The following is a 22,874-nucleotide window of genomic DNA, read 5'->3' on the forward strand; positions in this document are numbered from 1 at the left end:
TCTGCTCAACTGCACTCCAAACACAGTGGCCCCAGTCTGTTTTTCCCAAGCAGAGGAATTGTTTATTTCCAGTTCAAAAGAACAGTTTTGCCATTGCGCAGGTTTTCAAGTTTGTGAAGTCTCCAAGCTGTGAGGGAATGTGTCAAAGTTTTCAAGCTAGGATAACTGACAATAGGATTATGTCAGTAGAACTGCAACGAGGTCTCTTGGCCATCAAACTTGTTAAGCGTCCATTAAGCAAGAAATTGAAGAGTTAAATCGGAGCGACACGTCACTGGGATGAATTGACTGAAAAAAATGAAAAAAACATTTTTAGGGGAAAAGATGCTGCTGTTTTAGATCTTTATGAACTTTTTAATTTTGAAATAGAGACCCCTTTATTGTCATGCGTATCTGAATGAGTGTGGTGAAATGTTTGTAATGTTGCGTCTTTGGTGTAATCTTAGGTCAGGTTACCGAGGGACAAATACTTTTGTGTTTAATTGAAAGAGTAAAAAAAAGTCCAGCGTAGGAATACAGAGTTTTAAAAAGTACTCCACTTAATCAAAGTCTGTAATAAGAATAAAAAGTGTCTTTAAAAAGTACTCCAATTCAAGTGCTTTTCATTTGAGTTCATGCCTGCCAGGCTTGAGGACATGAGGCCTCGCTGTCTCCACGCGCTTGCCTCTCAGCCTGGGCCCCTAGACTTGTCTGTCAGGCCAATACTTTTAGGTTTTATTGTTCAAAAACATGGAACATGCTCGTATGAGGCAATCAGTCACCAATAGACGCTGTAAATAGCTGGACAAGCTAATGATCTGTCAAGCCCTGTTTTACTTTGAGAGTAGACTTATCCTGTATTCCTAGCAAATGGTATCAAAGCGTTTAGCTTTTATTTTATTTTCTGACATGGGAAGCCAAGACCAGTTTGAGTAGTAGCTAAGGTGGCTCTTTAAACTTGGTAACCTCTGTTGGAGGCTGCAACTGGTACCCAAGGCTGTGAGAAATCTGTGTTTACTCTGTGACCATTTGTCAGGCAGAAGAAAGATTGCTGTTGCAGCATTTCGACAAGCCCGTGTTGGACTGGACAAAGTTCAAAAATCGGGCAACACCAGGTTTAATAGTCCAACAGGTTTAATTGGAAGCATTAACTTTTGGAGTGCTGCTCCTTTTACCAGGTGGTTGTGGAGTGTACAATTGTAAGACACACCAATTTATCGGAAATTTATAGCAATTGTAAGACCCATCATTCTTTTGGAGAGCTTCTGGAAGACTTATTGATGCTGTGTTTCCTGAGAGACAATGGAACATGAATGGTGATCTGCATTTTTATTTTTTTAAACTTTGGAACAAACATTCTTGATCAAAACATTATTTTCTCAGTGAATCTTTGCCAAGAGTACTCTGTTTTATGTTCTCTTTTTATCGTGCAGGTGTTTTGGATTATTTTCACCAATTATCATTTGTGTTTTAAGTTCAAAGTGGAGAGCATGCAAATAACGATATCATAAATTGGGTAAAATTATTAGATTATGTTCTGACCTGTGGAATAGTGAAGCTCGAGATGGATGTTGAATTCCTTCCAATAGTTATTGCAGCCTTTGTTCCAAGTCTCAAGTTCAGTTCTTTTTGTCTAAGTGCGGGTCATTACCTTTGATGTATGGACAGCACTCTAGTGTGTGTGGCATCAGGAAACTCCAGCAAATCTGAAGCTGTTGGTGATTGATTAAGGGCAGTACTGTCTGCTGGTTCAAGTCATATTTAGTATGATTAAAGATTGACTCCCAACAGCAGAAACTATCATTTCAACTACATGAGTTCGTCAAGTGAGTATCCTAAGTCTTTTGAGTATCCTAACAATCTCAGCTGCGACATTATTGACTTTCCCTCCATCATGATGTGGAGGGGCAGTGTTAAACTGGGGTGGACCAAGTCAAAAGTCACACAACACCAGTTACGCTCCAATAGGTTTACTTGCAATCACAACCATTGGAGCGCTGTTCCTTTGTCAGGTAAATGTGTGGCTATTCACTAATAATTTCATGATTTGATACTGCTTAAATTTTGAAGCAGTCCAAGTTATTCAGAATATAGTGAACATTCAATCTTGGGCAAATAAATGACATAATATTTGCACCACACAAGTGTCATCAAGCAACAGCCTCCACGTCAAGACATGATCGTGGAATTTCTCTATTATATTACTGTTGACTTTCTGAGAGTTAGCATGAATCTGAAATGAAAATGAACCTGCCATGTGAATACAGTTGCTGCAAGAGATCATCACAAGTGGGCATCCTGCAGCGAGTAACTCACCACCTCACTCCCCAATGCCTGCCCATCATCGACAAGGCATGTTCCTGCTTGTTTGGATGAGTGCAGCTCCAACCATTTTTAATGTTCTTGATACCTTCTGGGAAAATAAACACTGCTTTTTAAATCTTTTATGTCCTTCCACCAAGTGCACAATGACAGCAGTGTGTATCATCTCCAGGGTTCACTGCAGCAACTCCTGAAAGGCCCTGTCAGCAGCACCCTCCAAACTTGTGATTCCACAACTAGAAAGGTGAGGGCAGCAGATACATGGGAATGCCCAAACCTTGAGTTACATCGCTATTCTTATCGCGGTTGTTGGTTCAGAATCCTTTAGTCCCTTTCTGACAGCATTGTGGGTGTTCTTACATCCCAAGGACTGCAGCAAGTAATGAAGACCATTTCTTAGTTGTAATTGGAAATAGGATGTAACTGGGTAGTTTGGCAACAATATGCTCATCTCTGAATGAATAAAAATAAATCATTGATATCAAATTTGGCACAGCTGTGGTTGAGTTCTACATTAATTCATATGGCAAATTATCATGAAGCTTGATTTAGATGATCTATCTGCAGTTTTTACATTCCTCGCACCATCAATCCATTGGCAATTTGGGTTGGACTTTTCTATCCTTGTAACTACTTTGTGGTGTGTAGCGTATCTGTAGAGACATGACAAAATTGTTGATCCACCCTGGTATTGTGTTTCTCAATAAACTGTGCTGGTGCTTTGCATCTTGAGCTCAGCAGACCTCTGCAGGTCAGGTCCAAATTGTGGACTCTGGGCAGCTGTCCCTTGTTCTGTTGTTTGCTTGTATGTCACTTCTTCTGAGGTTTCACTCACCAGGTGAAAATCCAGCCTCCACCCGAGTGGACTGCTAATGTGCAAGTATCTGTGTTGTATAACTTGAAGGAAGACCTTCAAGGAATGAAATCCTCTGATCAATTGTTGTTTTGGATGTACTGTAGTTTTATTGTTGTATATATGCAGGAGTTGGAACATGAATGGAAGGGATATGATTTTGTTCTGAAAAAACCTGAATTATAAGAATCACCATATTTGGTCTTGTAATATTTGAATGACTGATTTTAAATCAGTCAAAAATCCCACAACACTGGGGTAATGTTCAAACATGTTTCTTTGAAATTGCAAACTTTTGGAGCTCCTACTCCTTCATTAGGCAGCTGTCCACCCCAGTCCAAGACTGGCACCTCCACATCACGATTTAAATGAAGTCAGGATGTGTCAGTAAATAAAAGAACTCTGTCATCCGCCATTTGTGAGCTCTCATTATGTCCATCTTTCACCTGAGAGCACATTTGTGCCATTTGGCTCCAGGGTATTCTTTGTATTTGAGAGCGAAACTGTTTGTTGTGTCCTCCTTTTGTCCATTCTGTCCCTTACTTTTTTTTTAGTGTTTTCGACGATATGAAAAGAAATGGACTTTTTAGTGAAGATGTTCATCTGATGGGTGAAGCGCTATTGGTGAAAATGACCATTGACAAACATGTAATATTGCCTAAGCCTTCGATTGAGTTTCAGTAGGAAGTGGATGAATGGGGAAATGATAAAATACTCAAAAGTATCAAGGTTGAGTGATTTGAAAGATGAAGTGTTCAGGAACATTGAAGATCAAAATGCGGGTCAATGGGGTCTGAAAGTGCACAACATGGTTGAATTAGTAAAACATTTTTTTTTCTTTCCATGTCTGGTTGTTATTAAATTGCTTTCAAGACTTCGGTATGACACATTCCTCACCTCGTTGGGTGCCTCCAATTATGCTTCCACAAGAACATGTTTCTTTCACTCCCATTAATAATTTTTAAAACATATCCCCCACCTACACCCCACTACTGATTGTAGCGAGCAGTACAGGGAGTTCTGGAATAATGCACATTTCAGCTTACCGATGTGGCTGTAATGCTGCTCAAGAATTAGGGAATGGTATTTTCAACAATGCTCACCTGCCTTTGGCCATACCTTGATTCCAGCAGGGATCAGTTTGCATGTTGGTGCCAGTCTTGGTGCAGTTCTATGCTTGCGCCGAAGTCTCTGCGCCATTCTTTGCTTGATGTCAGCACCGGTCTTTGTGCCATCCTGCACGTGCACAGATGTTAACTACCGGCGTAATAGCTTTCTGTGAGAGATATTGTACAAAGGACCATTTTCTTGTGTATTTGAAATGTACTTTGTTAAATTTACTTTTGTTTCAATCATAAACACGATTTCAACCTTTCATTTAGGCTGTGCTATACCTTGTGTTAGACTTTTGGATGATTGAATGATTGTGAGTGTTATTTTTGGCTGGTCTGCCCCAACCCCACTTTTCCCATAGACCCCATTATTTCTATTAAGAATGTTCTATTAAGCAAGGTTTTGTTGGAATGTGACTGTCATGTTATCAGAGAACTCCTTGTAATTATAGCAAGGTATTAAAGCTGCATGCTGCCTTTTGCTTCATAACCATTATTTATTTTGAAACCTCCAATTTCTACTGGTCAAGTATTTACTCAGTTAACTGAGCTGAGATTGTGCCACTCTGGCATTTATCACACTGTGATGTATACAGTTTGCACATGCAGAATCTGCAAGTTATTAATTATCATAAACTAAGTTGTATCGCAGATTTTGATCTGCCAACTTGCCTATGTTTTTTTTTTGAAATTCCACACTGATCTGCGATTTTCCCCCCCCCCCCCCCCCCAAGCAATTCCTCATCTTCCCAGTAACTTGGGAACCATCTTCGCTTTAATGTCACGATAATTGTACAAAATTTGGAGGAGTAATTTTTTGTAAAATTTTATTTTTGGAATTTATATTTTGAATGTGGGAATTGCATGCAAGGTTATTAAACTTTTTATTCCACTTAGGGTGGGGGGGATGATTTCCTCGAATTAACTATGATTCTATTAATTGGAGGGGCAGGCTCAACTGTCTGAATAGCTGCCTCCTCCTGTGTTCCATGTCATAATGACTAAAGAGTTGGAATGATTTGGTGCAACTGAGTGGTTTGCTTCTGTAGTTTCAAGGAAATTGTAATTCAACTAGATTGATGTTGAGCTTAAGTCATTTGGATAAGTGTGAAGTCATGCATTTTGGTCAGAAAATGGCAAGGCGACCAATTATCTAATTGGGGAGAGACTTCGAGGTGCTGTAGTCAGAGGGATCTGGATGTCCTCGTTCACAAGTCACAAAATACTAGCATGCAGGTACAGGAGATAATAAAGAGAATGAAATGTTGACTTTACAGCTAAAGGAATAAATTATAAAGGTAAAGAAGTATTGTTGCAACTGTAAAAGGTATCTGTGAGATTGCACCTGAACCTGTGTGCAGTTTTTATCTCCTTCTTTGAGGAAAATGTACTGGCACTGGAAGCACTTCTGAGGAGGTTTGCTTGCCATAGATGACAGGTTTGTCATGTGAAAAGAGATTGAACAGATTAGGTTTGTATTCTCTGGAATTTAGCAGAATGAGGGAGATGAAATTGAGGTATTCAAGATGATAAAAGGTGTGGATAAAATAGATGTGGAGTGGATGCTTCCTCTTGTGAGGCATTCTAGGATGAGAGGTCACAGTCTTAGCTTAAGGGGAAGCAAGTTTAAAACAGAGTCGAGGAAAAACTACTTCTCCCAAAGGGTTGTGAATCTGTGGGATTTGCTACCCCAAAGTGCAGTGAATGCTGGGACAGAGTAAATTTAAGGAGGAGTTAGGTTTTTAAAAAATTGATTATGGGTTGAATGGTTATGGGGAGAAGGCAGAAAGTGAGGTTGAGTTACGTAACAGCTATGATTTGAAATGACAGAATAGACTTGATGGGCCACATGGTCTAATTCTGCCCCTATTTCTTATGAACTTAGAATGCATTAGCCAGATGGATGTGGGGAGAGAATTGGTTTCAAAACAGATGTTTGTGAACTGATTGGGTTTTTAATGACCGTTCAATATTGGAATAATACACGATCACTTTTTTTTATTGACACCAAGTTCTAATTTCCAGATTACCTCTTGAGAAATAGTTAAAATCATCAAACCGCTATCACTTAAACTCCAATTGCCTCAATTAGCATCAATAATATAACAATGACAGCATAGCAGAAAATGTTAAGCAAAACTAAAGCGAAGACATGGCAGTACCTGGTAAGAGAGGGAGCACTAATGAGAAGGTCTAATGAGAAAGATTCACAAATTATATTTGGTTTTCAGAGCTACTGAATGACTAAGTGTAGTTTGAGCATTTTCTTGTTTTCTGCCATTCTTGCTCAAACACATTACAACCTTTTTCCCCATGGATCAAGAAAAATAACCTGACATTTGAATTCTAAAATAACAATTCACCCAGCTGATGATAACTTTGTTAATATTGCTTTGTAGTCAGAATGTTGAACACTTCTAAGTTACTGATCTATTTCAACCAGGACTCCCGTACACCGGATAGGAAGGACAGAAAGTCAACAACTGGTGCCAAGAAAAGAAAACATTCCCGTTCCCCTTCACCAATATCGACACCTGCTGAGTCAAGAAAGAAAAGTGGAAAGAAAGGGTGAGTCAAGTTGCCTCACAGATTGATTTCCGGGAGCATGTGGTTTTGGTGGATGGTTGAAATTGGTGTTTTTCTATCCATTGAGCTGTTCCTTTTGACATTGTTTTTACAGCAACAGGAAAAAAAACCTGTTAGGTGTGAAGTAGGAATACTCTAGTTTTATTACTGCTCTGCTTTTTTTTCTTGAAGTGTTCTGATTAACTTGTTATGAGAACATATGGATAGAGGTAATGGAGTGCATGAGTCAAGTCCAGAGAATTGGGGCTGATGGAGAGTCCAGTTTCTGAATTGCATTCCTTTTAGAGCTTGGCTTTCTGTGATGATCATGAGTTCGCAGATGCGCACACATTCACAGAAACCTTAAATCAAGACACTGGGTTCAACTGCGATGACAGGTTGTGCAGTGATGACAATATTAGTTAGAAGCAGAGACATAATGAGAAAGTTACGAGATTAGTAATCAGAATACTGTGCTAATGTTCTTGAGTCGTGGGTTCAAATCTAATATGACAGATAGTAGAATTTGAATTCAGTTTTGGAAACAACAATAATAGCCATGTCACTGTTCTTGATTGTTACAAAAACCCATCTGATTTATTACTGTACGTTCGGGAGTGAAATCTATCAATCTTACTTGGTCTGGCCTATACATGAGTCCAGACCCACAGCCATGTGGTTGACTTAAACTATACTCTGGACGGCTGCAGATGCTGGTTGACTAGTTACACCCAGGTCCCACTACTAAATAAAATTAAAGTTAACTTGAATTCTTAGTTGCATCTTTTTGTAAAGCATAACAGTATGTAAATTCTAATGCTATCTTATATTTTGGGGGAAACCCAGCCATCACTGCAAAACTTCATTCTGAAAGGGTTTCCATTTACCTTAAACTAAAAATGCCAATTAGATAATCAAATTTTCTACCTCTCCCTAAGGTCCCCAACCCCTCAGATTCCACAATTGAACTAATTTTATTTGTTCCGCCAACAAAATGAATAAATTGCTGGTGGTGCTAGATACTGAAAAAGCTGTTAGCACTGCTGACATTTTATCAGTAATGCGAAGCCATATTTTCCAAACTAAAGCCAGGGCTGTTCCAAGCAATGACAACACTGATATGCAAACGGCAAGGTGGAAAATTGCCAAGGTGTATCATCAAGGAGGACAAATTCAACCTGACAAATTGGTCTTATCAGTCTACTCTTGAATATCAGCCAAATGATGGAAGGGTTCAATGGAACATGCTCAGAGTTCACTTGCTCAGTTTGCGTTTAACCAGGGCCATTCGTCTCCTGACCTATTACAGTCTTCATTCAAACATGGTCAGAAGTGCTGAGGTTAGTTGGTGAGGTGAGAACCACTGCTCTTGATGTTAAGTCTGCATTTGGTGGAGCGTCGCATTTAGGAGCCCGATTTATACCTTGCACAAAGAAAGATGCTTACGGTTGTTCAAGGTCCAACATCTCAGCCACTGGGCATCACTGCAGGAGTTTCTCAGGATTGTGTCCTCTACCAATTGTTTTCAACTGTTTCATTTAATGACCACCTTTCTATTAATGCCAGAGGAGGAGTTATTCCTTGATAACTGCAAAATATATTGTGATATATTTGGATGTTCAAAAGGTGTCTGGTAAGGTACCACAAGTTAGCTACTTAACAGTACACAAAACCCGTCCTGTTCAAGATCATATTTAGCATGGATAGGGACTGGTTAACTCCCAGATGATAGTTTGGATATGGTAGATGTTTTCATGATCCCAAACTCTAATATGTGATGTGCCACAGCAATCAACGTTGGGGCCAGAATTCTGTGCAATGTATATTAATGACTTGGATGAGCAACATTAATGTGCTCTAACCAAATTTATAATCGCCCAAAAATGGGTGAGAAAGCAAGTGGTGAGGATGACAGAGTCTGTAGAGGAAGGTAAACAGGTTAAGGGAGTAGAGAAAAGCCTTGCAGATGAAACGTAATTTGAGAACATGAGGTTATGCAGTGAGAATATATGACCTAAAATATTACTTAAATGGAGAAAAACTGCAAAAAGTTGCAGGATAGAGGACTTGGGGAGTTTTTGTCCATGAATCTCAAAAATCTAACATTGAGGTTCTTGAGTTAAGAGGGAACATAAATAAAATGGGCCTTTATTTGAAAGGAATGGACAATAATTACAGTCTTGTTGTGGTGCAGCAAGAGAACATTTGAGCCATAATGCACACGCTGATTCCATTATTTAATGCCAATCTCCTTCCTCTTCCCATATTCCTGCACACCATTTCTATACAAAAAATCATCTAATGCCCTATGAAATCCCTTAATTGAATCTCCCCCTTCCACGTTTCCAGGCAGAGCATCCCATGCTGTACTCGCTTTCTCACATCACCCTTGCATTTTTGCACATCACTTTAAATCTCTACCTTTGTTTTCTCCTGTACAAGAAGGAACAGCTTCTCCATAAGTAATCTATCTAGCCGACACATTATTTTAAAAATCTCTGGCTAATCTTCTCTGAGCTGCCTTCTGTCCAAGAAAACAGTCTCAACTTCTGAGCTCTCAGCACAAGAAAATTAGCTGCAGTAAAGTAGATTCTGTATGGGTAGAGTTACGAAACATCAAGGGACAGAAGACACGAGTGGAGTTGTTTATAAACTTCCAAACTGTAGAGCTAATGTTGGGGAAGTCATGAAACAGGAAATTAGTGTCTCAAGCAACACAGGTACAGATGCAAGTATGGCTGCTACTTCTCTGCAAACAGATTGGGCAAATCAAAATCTCTGCCACTGTTGTAGAAGAGTGATTCTTGGAGTATGTAAGAGATGCTTTTCTGGATCCCATAGGGCATCCTAGACTGGGTGTTATGTGAGCAAAAAGGAATAGTTGGCTTTGCAGATATGATAATATCCTTTTATTTAGATTCAGGACTGAGTCTCAGAATCAGCTATGTTGCTCTCCATCGTAATGAAGAAAACTATATGATGGTATGAGGCATGAGTTGGTTTTAATAAATTGAGAAATGTTAATTCAAGGGATGACAGTGCATAAGCACTGTCCAACAGTTTAAAAAATACAGTGAATTGCAATAATTGTTCATTCCTGTCTGGGACACAAATAAAATGGGAAAGGTCACCTCACCATAGTGAACAATGGAAATTACTGGTATATTTAGATCCAAGGAAGGAGGACCAAGAGATTGATTTAAGACGGGGAAGAAGAGTGTGAAAGGAAGCTTGCAAGAAACTTAACATACTGATTCTCAAAGCTTTTGTAGGTATGTGAAGACAAATGAAGATGCCTTTATTATGCATGGCAAAAAAACGGGTAGTTACAATGTGGAATGAAGGTAACAGACCAAGTAACTACATACTTTTGGTCTGCTTTCAAAAGGAGGAGGCAAACAACATTGCAAATATGTTCAGGAACATAGGTTCTCATGAGTGAAGCAAATGGTGTTGGGGAAATGGATAGGATTTAAGGTCAGCAAATTCCCAGAATCCATTAATCTATATCCCTTGATATTTGAGGTAGTGAAAATAGGAATAATAGAAACTTTGGCTATCTTTCAAGATTCTCTAGATTCTGGAACAATTTTTATAGATTGAAGGGTAGCTAATGTATCTGCAAAGGTTTTAAAAATTAAATGGAAGCAGGTGTTTATATATTTCACCCTGCCTCCAAAATTAGGAATAATGGGGATGAATTCACCAGCCTGTCACTGAGAATGAAAAGCTGTAGTCCACAGGAATTAGTTAACCCAGTGTAATTGGTCAAAGGTTCAGATGCAATTCAGTCGGAGCTCAAAAATAGTGATCATTATCTTTCGAATTTTGAGTGAGGGTATAATATTCCTGTGAGAAGCAAGAAAACTTGCCTTTATTCAGTGCTTTCATCAATTGAAATTCAAGAGACCATAGTTAAGTAGGGACAAGTTGGTTTGAGATCTTATGGCGTATGCAATTCTCAGCCACAATAAGTAATTCAAGGAGAAATTGGGAGCTATTTTAAGGAAATAGTGGATGAATATTTCGAGCAGAGGAGGATTCATGGAGCCGAAAATCTGGCTGGTTTTTGAGTTGATGAATTCAGCCCATCTCTCTTTCAATCTTTTGTTCTGAATGTCTTTGGTTGTGAAATGGTTTTTCAACTACGTCGGAAACCATGACACAGCAATTGATTCTTTTAAAGGTATTCTCCAAATACTAGACTAATTTACTCAGATGGCAGCACTGACATGTGAACAGAGACGATTGGTTTGGACAAGGTTCACTGGAGCTTGGAAGAATCATAGAAATGTGTAAAATTCTAACATGACTAGACAAGGTAACAATTGAAAGGATTTTCCCAATTACTGGAGGACTCCAGAGAAGGGGTCTCAGCTTGAGGGTAGAGAGAATTGTGACCATGAGGAATTTTCTACCACAGAAAGCAATTGAGGCCAAACACTGAATGTTTTCAAGATGGTGTTAGGTGTAGCTCTTAGGGCGAAAAGGATATAAGGTATGGTGTAAAAGCAGAAACAGGGTACTGAGTTGGACCATCAGCCATGCTCATGTTGAATGGCAGAGTTGTCTCGAAGGGTCAAATGGCCTATTCATCCAATTTTTGATGTTTCTACATGGGCAAGTTTTATTTTTACTTTCTCACCTGGAATATTATTGATTGTGATTGGAGCAAATTTCATGTCTGTCCTTTTTTACAGTGGAATATATAAATTGCAATTAGCATGAGAAAGTGAAGAACTGAGGTACCCCTGCCGTCTCTACAATCGTGCTTAATATATGAAAGTAAATTTTATAAATGCATAACTAGGTTGTGTTGATACTAAAGTTCATAATGTTTCTGTTTTGCCTGTAGTCAGCTGACACCATACTTAAAGAGGAGGGGGCAGAAAGATGAAGAGGAGCAGGAAGACCTGACCAAAGACATGGAGGATCCCACTCCTGTACCAAATGTAGAAGAAGTTATTTTACCTAAAAATGGTAAGGAACTGGTCTCTTCTGTCATTCAGATTATTGTAATGGCTCTTGAAAAACAGTGTTTTAGTATAATATTGAAGTTTCACATGCTGAAAATTTTTCAGTAGTGTTAATCCCAATACTTCTGGGTTCTTTTTTATTTTCAACTGCATACTGTTCACAGTTGGGCTAGTTACCTTCTGCCACACTTATTTTCAGCACTTCATTTATAAAGAGCAACACCCCTTCCACTTTTTGTGGAGGTGGAGGGATACGCTTCTGGTTGAAGGATAGCAGTTCAGGATAAAATTCCAAATCCTGATCCTTCCAAACCCAAATGAGATTTGAGGGGGAGAAAGAAGTCAGTGTTTTTTCTTTGTTAGTCTCCTGGCTATTTGTCACAACCCACTGAGAAAGTGCACTGATACTCCAACCCCATAATCACTTACGACAAAAAAATTCAAACCACAGGCAAACAAATCTGTATTATCAATATATAACTCTCCAAGCTGAAACTCGAACCCTCACACAAACTTCAACACACAAACATGCATGTTCTTAGTGGAAAATAATAGATATTGGGGCAACGCAGTTTCGTCCACAGGATTTAATGAAGTTTCTTGTACTTTAAGTTGTTAGAATCTTTGAGCTGCTTATTCTTTCCAAATTTTTTTCAGTTCTTTACTGCACAGGGCAGTTGACACATTTTATTCAGTCTTTCAGTCACTGGTTGGAGGCAGCAGCTTTTCGCAACTTGTGGGAGAGAATAGCTAGCTATCTTGCAGATTTTTGTTTCTTCACTGCACACAGAGAAACTCTTTTACGTTTGTGGTGTAAAGATTGCTGTTTCTTTATTATCCACCAGACGTAACCCATCTGCCCTGGTGCCAATGAGAGTATTGTTGGAATATGAATGACTTTTAGTCTCCACACCTTATCCCGTTGACATAAATGAGTCAGCAGTCTGTGCGTCTTGGCAAAACTTGCTCTGCACGCATCCAGGGTGCTGTTGCATTTTATACATCTTATCCTTACTGGTTGAATAAAGCAACAGGGTAAACGCAGCTCACAGTGAGCACTGGTAATTTTTTTTTTTGAGAAATGCAACAACTTCTGCCTCAGTCTCTTACTGTGGTCCACAATCCCAAAAAAAGGAAAAATAAAAGATGTGGTCTTTACAGTGTATTTGAAATATTTATAGACAAGTTGTTGAGAGAGATCTGGGTTCTGCTTGTTCCCGTTCACCAGTTCTGCAGGCTTTAGGTTTTTTTTGTAAGATTTTGACAGAAAGACTGAATGCTGAGATTCAAGCTTTGAGGTTATTGTGTCAGCAATAAAAATGCAAACATCTGTTTCATCTTCAGGTATTTCTGAGAACTATATTGCTCAGCAGACCTTCTAAACTGATAGCAATCTTAGATGCAAGAGCTACTTCGAGTTCGTTCAGAAGTTTTGGCTTCAGATGAGAGACAACTGAGAGGTTCTCTGAATATACAAGAATAAGAAAAAAAATCCAAATCAAACTTCAGAGATGCTGGTGTTGTACAAAGTTAAAAATCACGCACCACCAGGTTATAGTCCAACAGGTTTAATTGGAAGCACACCAGCTTTTGGAGTGTCGCTCCTTCATAGTTTATTGCCATAAATTCTGTGTGTTAGGATTGAGCCCTCCACTACCACCTGATGAAGAAGCGACACTCCGAAAGCTAGTGTGCTTTCAATTAAACCTGTTGGACTATAACCTGGTGGTGTGTGATTTTTAACTTTGTACAAATCAAACTTGAATTGTGCTTAAAGATATGAACGTACCAACATAGACATTTGGAGTAGAATAGGTTTGGTTTTAAATTGATGAAGGACTTTACACAATTGAAGGTGTTAAAAATTCTGTTGAGATGTCAGTGATGAAAATGTGAATTTAAGGTTATGACTATGATGGAAGAGTGAAGTTTTTGTCGTCGGTGGAAAGCAGATTCAGTGCAAATAATTCTATGCCATGGAGTTGCAGATGCAAAATACCTTTGTTCCTGAAGAGAAACTTGGATTGAGTTTGCAAGTGGATTCAATAGATTGCAGTTGCAAAAAGCTGTATGCAAGTTCAAGTTTTACCCAATCTGCTGTCATCTAAAAATCTCACTGATGAAATGCATGGAATTGAGTACATTTTTGATGGCTTGTCTATAACTTTTTTTTACACTAGTGAATCCCAAGAAGGACAGTGAACACACACCTGTGAAGGGAGGCACAATTGCAGATCTAGGTAATTATACTTTGTAATTGTCACTATTCTGATGAACCTTGATTTTTTTTTTCCATTTATCTGAAGCGATAGATAAATCACCCCTGGGAAATGCAGACAGTTTCTGCTTTTAAAGCTTGCTTTTAGCTGTTGAAATTGCATTGCAGAGACCATTGAATTTGTGCCTCTGTTAGGACCCTTCTCTGCCTTCTCTTACCCTGCATGACCCTCTGATTGTTCTTTGTGACTGGAGTAATTGGGAATTGGGTAAAATTCCCAATTGGTGGAGTCATATTTTAGCCAAAAGAAAATGTTTGATATTGTAGGAAGGCAATCATCTCCATGTCAGTGCCTCAATGCAGGAGTTTCTCAAGGTAGTGTTTTCAGCTCAAAACATCTTCAGCCGCTTCCATCAATGACTTTTCATCCATCAGAAGGTTCAAGGTGGAGATGTGTGATGATTGCAGAATGGCAGCAACATTCGCCACTCTTGAGACATTAAGAGGCCAGTGTCCATTTGCAGCAAGACTTTGACAATATCAGAGATTGGGCTGGGAAGTGGCAAGAACATAAATTTTAATTATTGACCAAATTTACCTCTGATTTCCAAGAAATGTTGAATTTGAAGTTGGTGTTGAAATGTATATAACATATTGTTTCATCCATGGTTATTCAAAGGGGTATTGATTAAACAAAATTACATGAAGTCACACAAGATGGTCAAAAGCTTGCTCAAAGAGGAAGATTTATCAGGAGTATTTTGAGGAACCAAGTGTGGCCAAGAGTTGGAACAATATAGCTTCTCAAGAACATAGGGCCAAGGCAACTAAGGTATGGTCATTCGTGGAGTAATTGAAGTTGAGAAGGTCAGAGTCTGAGTTGTGTAGATAGCTTTGCTTGTTACAGGATTTATGGAGACTGCCAAGGTGGGAAGGGGCAAGGCACTGAAGGGATTTGAAAGCAATGGTCATTTGAATTTTGATGTTGCTTGACCAGGACATTGTCTTGGTCAATGAGAAGTGGTTGATGCGTGATGGTACTCATTTCGAAAAAAGTAAAATGGCTTCAAACTTCATTAAGTACTCCATGTGGTCCCTGTTCAAGCACAGGTGTCAGAAAACATCTGAACAGATTTATTAAAAATAATCAAAATTAATCATTTGACTCATACCTGAAGAAGCATTAAGTATATTGTGAGGCATCTGCTTACCTCTGCTTTCCTTAAAGATCCACCTAGGCAGATCCAAAGATTGAAGACAGAGGATAGAATGAGGAGGCCAGCAAGAGCTGGAAAGGTGCACTAAAAATTGTAGCTAGTGACCTGATGGTATCCAATGGGATACACATGCAAGTAACTTTATTGTCTGATGTAAATGTAACATTGAATCTACTTGGTGCAATGATTAATTTTTGTAGCTCAGTTGGAATAGTGTAATATTAGCAAATCCATGACAAATCAGATGATTACACTCTGGCTGTTGACATAGTCTTCACCTTTTATGAAGGCTTCATCGCATTTGTGCAAGCTAATAACATATCCTGAATTGATCTTGTTGCAGATGAGCAAGAGGATGAACCATTGTCTGCAGGAGGGAAGGTAATTAACATAAAAGCTAGTTCTGCTCACCCAGTCACTGTTGAGAAATGGTAACTATGGCAACTAATCTATTGTTAGGCTCCAGAGCTGTGTTTCTGTACCACTTCGTATTGACAACATTTTGACAAACGTGTTTGTGATTACATGCTGTTGGAGGGAAAACAGTAATCAAAGTTTGAATATTGAGGGAAAATGACTTGTTCAATTACATTTGGAGATATTCAATTCCTTTTCTTTATACACAGCTTTGCACGTTGTGGGCAAAAATTTATGTCACATGTTGTATGTGTAAAGCATAGTTAAGAATTTATTGCATAAGCACTTGGCTATTGAGTTGCGAATGAGAGCATAGCCTTTGCATCATCATTTTGTGCATTTTGATCACACCATGTTAGAAGCTGATGTCTTGTCTTGTAATTTGATTATGGTAATCTTTTGTGACATTATCCCTTGTTTAGTTTTATTTCTCCTTGGAGTAAGAAGACCATAAGACATAGGAGTGGAAGTAAGGCCATTCGGCCCATCGAGTCCACTCCGCCATTCAATCATGGCTAATGGGCATTTCAACTCCACTTACCTGCATTCTCCCCATAGCCCTTAAATTCTTGATGTCACAAAGAATTATCAATCTCTGCCTTGAAGACATTTAGCGACCCGACCCTCCACTGCACTCTGTGGCAATGAATTCCACAGGCTTGCCACACTCTGGCTGAAGAAATGTCTCCGCATTTCTGTTGTGAATTTACCCCCTCTAATTCTAAGGCTGTGTCCACGGGTCCAAGTCTCCTCGTCTAACGGAAACAATTTCCTAGCGTCCACCCTTTCCAAGCCATGTATTATCTTGTAAGTTTCTATTAGTTCTCCCCTTAATCTTCTAAACTCCAATGAATACAATCCCAGGATCCTCAGCCGTTCCTCGTATGTTAGACCTACCATTCCATGGATCATCCATGTGAATCTCTGCTGGACACATTCCAGTGCCAGTATGTCCTTCCTGAGGTGTGGGGACCAAAACTGGACACAGTACTCCAAATGGGGCCTAACCAGAGCTTTATAAAGTCTCAGTAGCACAACGGTGCTCTCATATTCCAACCCTCTTGAGATAAATGCTGAAAATGTGTTGCTCGAAAAGCGCATTCCTGAAGAAGGGCTGATGCCCAAAACGTTGATTCTCCTGTCCCTTGGATGCTGCCTGACCTGCTGCGCTTTTCGAGCAACACATTTTCAGCTCTGATCTCCAGCATCTGCAGTCCTCACTTTCTCCTCTTGAGATAAATGACAATATTGCATTCGCTTTCTTAATCACGGACTCAACCTACATGTTTACCTTTAGACAATCCTCGACTCGCACTCCCAGATCCCTTTGTACTTTGGCTTTACGAATTCTGCAGCCTCCCCACTTCCTCAGTACTACCTACCTATCTTCGTATCATCGGTAAACTTCGCTAGAATGCCCCCAGTCCCTTCATCCAGATCATTAATATATAACGTGAACAGCTGCGGCCCCAACTCTGAACCCTGCGGGACACCGCTCGTCACCGGCTGCCATTCTGAAAAAGAACCTTTTTATCCCAACTCTCTGCCTTCTGTCAGACAGCCAATCCTCAATTCATCCCAGTAGCTCACCTCGAACACCATGGGCCCTCACCTTGCTCAGCAGCCTCCCGTGTGGCACCTTATCAAAGGCCTTTTGGAAGTCTAGGTAGACCACATCCACTGGGTTTCCCTGGTCTAACCTACTTGTCACCTCTTCAAAGAATACCAACAGGTTTGTCAGGCATGATCTCCCCTTAGTAAATCCATGTTGACTTGTTCTAATCAGACTCTGCTCTTCTAAGAATTTAGAAACCTCATCCTTAATGATGGATTCTAGAATTTTACCAACAACCGAGGTTAGGCGAATTGGCCTATAATTTTCCATCTCTTGTCTTGATCTTTTCTTGAACAAGGGGGTTACAACAGCGATCTTCCAATCATCCGGGACTTTCCCTGACTCCAGTGATTTTTGAAAGATCTCAACCAACGCCTCCGCTATTTCCTCAGCCACCTCCCTCAGAACTTTAGGATGTATCCCATCAGGGCCAGGAGATTTATCAATTTTAAGACTTTTTAGCTTTTCTAGCACAATCTCTTTTGTAATGGCAACCATACTCAACTCAGCCCCCTGACTCCCTTTAATTGTTGGGATATTACTCATGTCTTCCACTGTGAAGACTGACGCAAAGTACTCATGAAATTCTCGTGCTATTTCCTTATCCCCCATCACGAGGCTTCCAGCATCAGTTTGAAGTGGCCAAATGTCTACTTTTGCCTGTCGTTTGCTTTGCATGTATTGAAAGAAACTTTGACTATCATTTCTAATATTACTGTCTAGCCTACCTTCATATTTGATCCTCTCCTTCCTTATTTCTCTCTTTGATTTCAGGTTGATAATTTTTTTTCAACTAGTTTGGTAATTCATCACCCACACTGTGCTCTGAAACAATTATCCCATCAACATGTGTGAAATGTGTCTCAATATCACTGGCTAACTTTTTTTCGCCTCCTCTTCACGTCAGTTCATTGTCATTCCTTACCAAAAAAACAAAATAAGTAATATCCGCCCTGGAATAAAACGAAGAACTCCAGATACTGGAAATCTGAAACAGAAACTGCCAGAGAAATTCAGCAGGTATGGCAGCATCTGTGGAGTGAAAGTGGAGGTGACCTTTTTGGTCCATTCTGCTTTCTGTCCACTGATGCTGCCAGACCCACTGAGTGGTCATCCTGGGTTGCTTTACTTTTTTGGTCTGGTTAACCAGATATACCAATGTCGATAAACTGTAGTGGTCTCTTCCAGTCAGGCATGGTCTGACGAATGTGCAGTCGACGAAAGTTGTGCATGTGCTGATGATTTCTTTCTTGGCTTTACCTGCTCTCACACCACCCGTGGGTTAGTGACTTGATTCTTGCTCCAAAAATCCTTAACCTTGCAAAAGGTCAAACAAATTGAAGAGAAAAAAATCTAAGAAACAAATAAAGATTGAATAGCCAAGATATGCCTTTTAACAACCTTCATTTGCATACTTCAATCTGTAGCTCCGAAACAGTGGTGAGGCTTATACTCATCACTTTTATTTTGTGATGCCTGTTGAGGGGAAACATTCCATGGATAAAATCGCATTTTAAATTATTTTATGATATCTTAAATATCTTCTGAATAGATCCTTTGCTAATTGTTGACAGCTTGGTCTGCAAATTGCTCCCTTATTGAAGCCAGTCTTCAAACCCAGAAGTGAAAGTCTGTTCATGAAATTAATATTTAGGAAATTTGGTCACCAAGAATGCAGTGATCACAAGTGAAATACCATTGTTTTCTGCCTTGAATAGTATAATTATACAATTTGTCATCCTTGTCATTAAAAGAGAGTAAGAATAAATGGGTTTTTCGAGGATTGGCACTAGGTACCAATCCAGTACCTGTCACGAGGTACTGGATCAATCAGTACTTGGGACTGCAGCTGTTCACTACAGCTGAATGATTTGGATCAAATGTAATATTTCCAAATTAGCAAATAATCCAGAGTTAAGGGGAATGTTTCTTTAATTTGTGGGATGAGGTTTTACTGCTCAGACCAGCATTTATTGCCCAAACCTAAAAGCCAAGAAAGCAGTTAAGGGTCAAGGGTCTGGAGTCGTACTGAGGCAAGACCAGGTAAATCCTTCCCTCAGTGGCATTAGCGAACCAGATTGGTGATAGTCAGAAAAACCTATGATTTCTTGGTCACTATTAATCACCGCTTATTATTGCATTCATATGTCACCCATTGTCCTGGCTGGATTTGAACTCTGATCCCCAGAACATCACTTGGGTCTCTGGATTAATAGTTGAGTGATATTATGAGGCCATCATCTCCCTCTTTGGTAAGGAGCATGTGATGCATCTTCAGGAGGACTTTGGTCAGCTCTGGCAAGAATATGGTACTTCGAATATGTCATGGGAAAAATGATGTGTAGAAGAACTGATGTGCAGAATATTTCTTAAACAGTGAGCAATGGGAAAGTGTCGGTGTACAAAGGAGCGAAGCTTGTCAGTTCAGGTGCAGTGAATGAAACTACCGCTAAGGAACAATAACTCTTGGTTTGTTTGAATACAAGAGTAATCAAGTCTTCCTTTAATTGTTTAGGAGCTTGGTGAGACAGTTTAAGTCTCTTTATCTCTGAGTAAGATATATTGCCATACACTAAGTGCAGGAAGGGTTCACAAAGTTGTTTCCAGGATAGTAGAATTGTTGTACGAAGAGAGATTGGGCACCACTAGACCTGTTGTCTGTAGAACTTTGAAGATTGTTCGTTGAAATGCACAAAATACTTCAACGCATAGCGAATGTAGCGACAAGTGAGATGTTGCACCTGTTACGGAATCTCGAACCGGGGACACAATTTAAAAATGAGGGAGATGCCACTGAGGTCTGAAATGAAGAGGTTTTTTTGTCGACTGCAGAATAATGTCAACATTTGGAATTCTGTCCAGAATCTGTCCTTTGCATTTTTAAGGTAGATGTGGAGAGATATCTGATTACAAATGGCACACCATGTTATTGGGATAGGATGAGTGAAGGGCATTGAAATGTTCAGTTAACCATGATTGTATTTAATGGAGGGGAGAATGGGCTATGCCCCTGTTTCTATGAATTGGGGGAAAACAAACTGAAGTCTCTGTTTTACTTTGTTTTTGGTAGAGCTGTATAATTTGGAAATGGATGAGAGCTAGTTGAAAAAAGAAGTGAGTCAAACAGTGAGGGCAGTAAACGACAAAGCAGAGAACAAGGTAGTACTGATAAATCAAACTGCATTTACTTCAATGCAAGAGGCCGAACAGGGAAGGCAGACAAACTCAGGGCATGTTAGGAAGATGGGACTGGGGTATCATAGCAATTATAGACATGTTGCTCCAGGATGGACAGGACTGGCAGCTTTATGTTCCAGGGTATAAATGCTGCACGAAGGACAAAAGGAGGGACAAGAGTGGAGCAGAAGTGGCGTTTTTGATCAGGGATAGCATTACAGCTATACTTAGGGAGGATATTCCTGGGAGTACGTCATGGAAGTTATTTGGGTGCCACGGAGAAATACGTAAGGGATGATCATCTTATTGGGATTGATTATTGATTCCCTCATAGTTGGCGGGAAATTGAGGAACAAATTTATAAGGAGATCTCAGTTATCTCTCAAAATAATAGGGTTGTTATGGTAGGGGATTTTAACTTTCCAAACATAGACTGGTACTGCCACAGTGTTCAGGGTTTGATGGAGAGGAATTTAAGTGTGTACAAGAAAATTTTCTGATTCAGTATGTGGATGTACCTACTAGAGAAGGTGCAAAACCTGACCTCCTCTTGGGAAATAAGGCAGGGCAGGTGACTGAGGTGTCAGTGGGGAGCATTTTGGGGCCAGCGACCATAATTCGATTCATTTTAAAATATGATGGAAAAGGATAGACCAGATCTAAAAGTTGAAGTTCTAAATTGGAGAAAGGCCAATTTTGACGGTATTAGGCAAGAACTTTCAAAAGCTGATTGGGGGCAGATGTTCGCAGGTAAAGGGACGCCTGGAAAATGGGAAGCCTTCAGAAATGAGATAACAAGAACCCAGAGAAAGTACATTCCTGTCAGGGTGAAAGGGAAAGCTGGTAGGTATAGGGAATGCTGGATAACTAAAGAAATTGAGGGTTTGATTAAGAAAAAGCATATGTCAGGTACAGACAGGATAGATCGAGTGTATCCTTAGAGTACAAAGAAAGTAGGAGTATACTGAAGAGGGAAATGAGGAGGGCAAAAAAGGGACATGAGTTAGCTTTGGCAAATAGGGTTAAGGTGAATCCAAAGGGTTTTTACAAATACATTCAGGACCCAAGGGTAACTAGGGAGTGGATAGATCTCATGTAATACAGGGAGAACTAGCCATTTGGATACAAAACTGGCTCAAAGGTCGAAGACTGGTGGTGGTGGTGAAGAGTTGTTTTTCAGACTGGAGACCTGTGATCAGTGGGGTGTGACAAGGATCGATGTTGGGTCCACTGCTTTTCGTCATTTATATAAATGGTTTGGATGTGAGCATAAGAGATACCATTAGTGAGTTTGCAGATGACGCCAAAATTGGATGTGTATTGGACAGTGAAGAAGGTTACCTCAGATTACAATGGGATCTTGATCAATGGGCTGAGGAGTGGCGGATGGAGTTTAATTCAGATAAATGAGAGGTGAAAATCTTAGTGGGACTTATACACTTAATGGTAAGGTCTAAGGGAGTTTTGGTGAACATAAAGACCTTGGAATGCAGGTTCGTAGCTCCTTGAAAGTAGAGTCACAGGTAGATTGTGAAGAAGGCGTTTGGTTTGCTTTCCTTTATTGGTCAGAGTGTTGAGTGCAGGAGTTGGGAGGTCATGTTGCGCTCTGCAGGAGATTGGTTAGGCCGCTTTTGGAATATTGCATGCAATTCTGGTCTCCTTCCTATCGGAAAGATGTTGTGAAACTTGGAAGGGTTCAGAAAAGATTTACAAGGATGTTGCCAGGGCTGGAGGATTTGAGTTATAGGGAGAGGCTGAGTGGGCTGGGGCTGTTTTCTCTGATGCTTTGGATGCTGTGAGGTGACCTTATAGAGGTTTATAAAATCATGAGGGGCATGGATATGGTAAAGAGACAAAGTCTTTTTCCTTGGGTGGGGGAGTCCAGAAGGAGAGGGCATGTTATGGGAAATCATTGTGACCTACTGACCCCAAACAGTAACCACAATGTAGGACACGGTATACAAGAAAAACTACTGGCTCTTCTAACAAAGGAACGTAAATAATCTTTGGTGACTTTAATCTACATTTGGAACATTGCATACAATTCTGGTCTCCCTCCTATAGGAAGGATGTTGTGAAATTAAAAAGGATTCAGAAAAGATTTACAAGTTGGAGGGTTTGAGGTATCAGGAGAGGCTGAATAGGCTGGGGCTGTTATCCCTGGAGTGTCAGAGGCTGAGGGGTGATCTTAGAGGTTTATAAAATCATGAGGCAAATGGATAGGATAAGTTAGACAAGACCTAAGGGGTAACGTTTTCACTCCGAGGGTAGTGCGTGTATGGAATGAGCTGCCAGAGGAAGTGGTGAAGGCTGGTACAATTTGAACTTTTTAATAGGCATCTGGATGGGTACATGAATAGGAAGAGTTTAGAGGGATATGGGCAAGTGCTGGCAAATGGGACTAGATAAATTTGGGATATCTT

At 39.9% G+C, this 22,874-nt stretch overlaps 1 protein-coding gene across 3 annotated transcripts in view; it reads left to right on the top strand.

The window, feature by feature from the left end:
* smarcc1a (SWI/SNF related BAF chromatin remodeling complex subunit C1a) overlaps positions 1-22,874 on the top strand; it is a 221,871-nt gene that overhangs the window by 49,666 nt on the left and 149,331 nt on the right. For all 3 annotated transcript variants that reach the window (XM_072570120.1, XM_072570121.1, XM_072570122.1), the window contains 4 exons: positions 6,710-6,834; positions 11,687-11,811; positions 13,988-14,047; positions 15,586-15,623. In XM_072570120.1, the coding sequence (XP_072426221.1) occupies positions 6,710-6,834; positions 11,687-11,811; positions 13,988-14,047; positions 15,586-15,623 (348 nt within the window). The remainder of the gene's footprint in view (positions 1-6,709; positions 6,835-11,686; positions 11,812-13,987; positions 14,048-15,585; positions 15,624-22,874) is intronic.

Source organism: Chiloscyllium punctatum, chromosome 5 (assembly GCF_047496795.1).
Source record: "Chiloscyllium punctatum isolate Juve2018m chromosome 5, sChiPun1.3, whole genome shotgun sequence".
Classification (NCBI taxonomy): Eukaryota; Metazoa; Chordata; class Chondrichthyes; order Orectolobiformes; family Hemiscylliidae; genus Chiloscyllium; species Chiloscyllium punctatum.